Below are 4,265 nucleotides of genomic sequence, written 5' to 3'. Positions count from 1 at the left end.
AACAGAAGTTCGAGGAGGAAATATCTGCGGACCATGTATGCTTTGAATAAACTGCATTGTGCACTATGAGGCAGATAACTTTTAACAGTGAGCTTCAACAGAAACATTAATGACGCCATGTCACCGACATAACGGAATAAACGGAAGACAGAAAGCTCTGCTTTGGTCTGATGTTGAAGTTTTATTAGGTCCAGTCGAGGTCAACTTAAAGTCTGCTATGTGCAGAATATGGAGAAATGACAAATGAGCGATATGCAACTTGAATTCTTAACATGTCATGTACAGCTAAAGTTAGATTATGTACCACACCTAACCTCCAGTCCTTATAGGAAAAAAAACAGATAAAAACACAAAAAGAAAAATCAGGCATCTTGGAAGTAGGAGTCCAGTTCCTCCGTCATCTCAGCCAAACCCTGCGAGGTGTTTGCTGCCGACTCTCCGGTGGCACCGGATCCTTTGGCGGAAGGATTTTCCTGCGACTTATGAGGAGTGTCCGTCTCTCGCTTGACGTCCTTGCCTCCTCCCAAAGCTTTCTGACTCTCTATAAAGTACTGGTTGGGGTGATTGAGCGAGAAATTGGCTTCCTCAATCTGCTCAAGGAAGTAAAGAAAACACAGGGGAGGAAGGAGAATAGACGTCACAAGAGGCAGGTTGGTGGCATATTGATTGGTTGATTGATTGAATCAATGTTATCTCATCTGCTATGAGATGGTCGTGTAACATCTGCTTCATTGGAGACGATGTGGAATTTATTAACAATGATGAGGACAGCAGGCTTTCATGGCCAAATTAGCGTTCTAATTGAGTGAAAAGATGAAAAGCCCTTTCAGGATGTAGAATGTCAAAATCACTCATGAGGAGTAAAAACCTATGAATCCATCAACACGCTCAAGCTCTCTCAAATGCTCTTCCTGGGACATTTTACACCATTTGTAAAACAACTGGCCAATTGTGATGGATGTTTTAAAAACCATGAACTGAGAGTCAATGTTTTAAATTAATTGTTGAACAATTAGAGTGAAGAAAATCATTTTCTAAAAATAGTTGTGATGTGTTTTAATGGCAATTATGGAGGAGTTTTACTACTTCCTAGAAAAATATTATAATGTATCTGCATTGGGCCTAAAGGGTTGTTGATCAATACACATATAAACTTGTACTTAAATATCATACATACATACATCCATCCATCATAGTGTATTAGACAGTTTGTAGTTTTTGAAGTTGATCTTGTAAAATGTTCAGCAGAGTCGCAGTAGTTTACACAATGGCGTTCCAGGTGAATGGGTGTGTTTGAATGTGAATTTATAGGAAACGACCAAACATCTGAAACATGTCTTGCATTTAAAGTCACAAGTAAGAATGCTTTGAGTTTCAGACCGTGGTTCCTTCTTTCAATCGCTGCTTCTCTAAAAATGAGGCGCTTGAGTGTGACTGAAAGGGATGATGACTCAAGCATCCAAACTAAAACAGATTAAATTAAACAAGTGTCCATGGGGGCCTAAAAAGATGTAAACGCTATAATAAACCTGTGAAAATTAAGTGGCTATGACAGCCAGCTGATGATGGAGGTGATGACAGTTCTGGGTCTCTCCTGAGGACCAAACCCCCGTCTCTGACAAAAGGTAGCCCCAGTTACACCCGGCTTCTAATTAAATCTGCACTTACGTTGTGCGTCAGCTCAAAGTACTTCTGGCACGCCAGCTGAAAGTGCATCCCTTTAACCAGCTCCAGGATCTGAGACAAAAAAAAGGTAGACGGTAGAAAGAATGAAGAAACTGGCTTATATGGGACTATGTTCTTTCCCTAAACTGTTAAACCGTAGATACCGACACAGTACATTTACACACGATGATGTCACGAGATCTTTGCAAACGCAGAGAAAACAGATCACAGGCTTATTTGGGCTACTTTAAATATTAATGCCCTGATTCATATTTTTTTTACTTTCTGGTTTTCTTAAGCTCTGCAAAGCTGAAAAGAGATGATGTGCGCAGATATGTTGAAGCCCGGGCCGTGGCTGCTTCACATAAGACCTCTCACAATCTGGTACTACACTAAAAGCACTGGAGTGTTGGCGACGGCATATTCAGGGTAACTCACCTGCTAAAATATCAATCCAAAGGTCTCCAGCACTCAGCAAAAAAAAAAGAGAGAGCGAGCGAGCGCGAGAGAGACTCTGTGGAACCTGGTTTTGGCTGTTTCATTCTTTCATTATTCCCTATATCCCTGAAGGCTGCCTGCAGCGTGATACTGCTACAAGCACGCTCATCACCGGGGCTGGTTTTAGATCAGTGATGAGCACTTCTTACTTTATGCCAAAATGATGCAGTTTTTTATTATTTTGTTCACTGGAATTCCAGGAACATTTAGCAAAAGATGCACACAAAACACGAGTAAACACCAGCTGTGTTGTGATTGGAGTTATTTTTCCTCTCATGCAAAAGGAGAAAAGTACCACACCAGTGTGATATTTTTACTCACTGGTGTGGTACCTCCCTTCACTTAGCACTTCCTGTCCAATTAGCGGGATTTATCCTGGACTGGAAGGTTCTTAGGGGATTAGAGAAACAGCATGCCGAACATCCACACTAGATCATTCTAGAACAGCCTTTACATTGCAGCTCATGCAGAAATAAACCTCTACTGTATGGAGATCTATCAGAAACTAATAAATGCTTTAAGATAAACATTATTTTATGAACATCCATGCGATAAGAGGAGAAATGTCCCCCGTTAGAAGCAGATAGCGGAGGCTAGTCTGAGGCCCAGCCTAGACAGGACGGCACCCACCTGACTGATCCCACTGGGAGACACTTTGTAGGCCTGAAGCTTCTGCTTCAGCAGTTCTGGGTCAGTGTGACGGAAAGGACAGCCTAGAAACACAAAGTTCAAATGTATTACAATGCATCAACACATAGATTCACAGTTAACATGGCACATTACTTGTTTCACTGATGGGGGGGGGGGGGGGGGGCTGAAATAGTCCGTCATTAAAAATACCAGCATTTAGAGCCTCACATGCAATCTCCACTATCAGTTGTGTCAGTTTCCAGGCAAAGCACTTGAAGTAAAAAGCCTGATAATGGCGGCTGAGTGGCTCATCACACGGGTAATGGCGTCTTCCGACAGCCATCAACTCACCATGATGGTCGCCTTGGCTGGGTGGGTTTGATAAAATCACCTTCATGCAACTGTAGGGGGTGTAGTCTGTTCGCTTGCCTTCTTTGCCAAACATGTGGCGCACGCTGTAGGCATATGCTTTGTCAAACTAGAGAGGAAGAGAGCGAGGAAAGGAGACAGGAGGCATTAGTGGGGATGAGAGCGCGAGAGGCACAAGGTTGGGGTGAAAAGAGACACGGTCGTACATCACGTCACTTCTGACTGTTTTCCTCAATGAAATATAGAACGATTAGAGAGAACCTGCTGTACAGGTGTCGTCACACTCCAGATAGCTGAATTATGGATATTCTTTCCATTTTAATTGCTTTTGACCCTTATCCTGCAGAGCACTTTGATACAACATGAACAGTGTGTTTTCAATAGAAAAGGACCTCCCAAATACACCGTAGCAGTATCTACTCCTACCTCACTTAAAAAAGGTATTTTATTAGAGTATCTTCATTTGAAACTACCGTATACGACTAAAACGCATCCCAGAAGGAAGTGTTGAACATGTTCTTCCTCTGGATCTATTTGACAGCTATAGTTACTCGTTATAAAATATTTCCCATTTCATGAAACTAACTGTCCCAGGCCCAAAGACAACATTATCCAATGTGGCTAAAGAAAGACAGAAATGGAAACACATTCCAGGTGTTTGTGTTCTCACTTCTTTGCCCATCTCAGCATTATTGGAGGGGGCCTGACCTTTTAGTTGAGAGACAACTAACTAGGTTACAGTCAAACTATGCGAGTCACTGATTTAATAGCTGGGAAAAAAAGTTACACGATCTCTCAAAAAGCAAACACGAGTAAAGTGTATTCATAAACTTTAAAGTGCCAGACCTCTGCAAACCGTCACACCATCGTCTGTCCAGGTTGTTCCAAACCAGAACTCCCTTCAGACTTCCTATCGGGACTCATGCGACACACTCTTCACAGTGAACTTCTTCTCTACGTACAGAGCTCGTGTGCAACAGTTAACATTTTACACACCAACAGGCCATGCATTTAGAGGACAATTATGGTGTGTTAGTCAGATAATTAATGAAAGAAAGTAAGTGCAGCACCAACCACCGTGTTCACTTTCTTAATGCATCTAG

At 42.1% G+C, this 4,265-nt stretch overlaps 1 protein-coding gene across 1 annotated transcript; it reads right to left on the bottom strand.

Annotated features, from left to right (window-relative positions):
- Nucleotides 1-290: 290 nt before the first annotated feature.
- On the bottom strand, nt 291-3,844 carry LOC306785744 (DNA primase large subunit-like; the record flags this gene model as incomplete). Its single annotated transcript, XM_079280199.1, has 5 exons — nt 291-590; nt 1,669-1,737; nt 2,794-2,876; nt 3,145-3,271; nt 3,833-3,844. 5 exons carry the CDS (start codon nt 3,842-3,844, stop codon nt 363-365), a joined length of 519 nt encoding a protein of 172 aa, XP_079136325.1. The 3' UTR covers nt 291-362.
- Nucleotides 3,845-4,265: the final 421 nt, after the last annotated feature.

This window comes from Melanostigma gelatinosum (genome assembly GCF_949748355.1).
Source record: "Melanostigma gelatinosum genome assembly, chromosome: 12".
NCBI classification, from domain to species: Eukaryota; Metazoa; Chordata; class Actinopteri; order Perciformes; family Zoarcidae; genus Melanostigma; species Melanostigma gelatinosum.
Note: the sequence above shows the minus strand (reverse complement) of the source record. Positions and strands in the feature narration are given on the sequence as shown.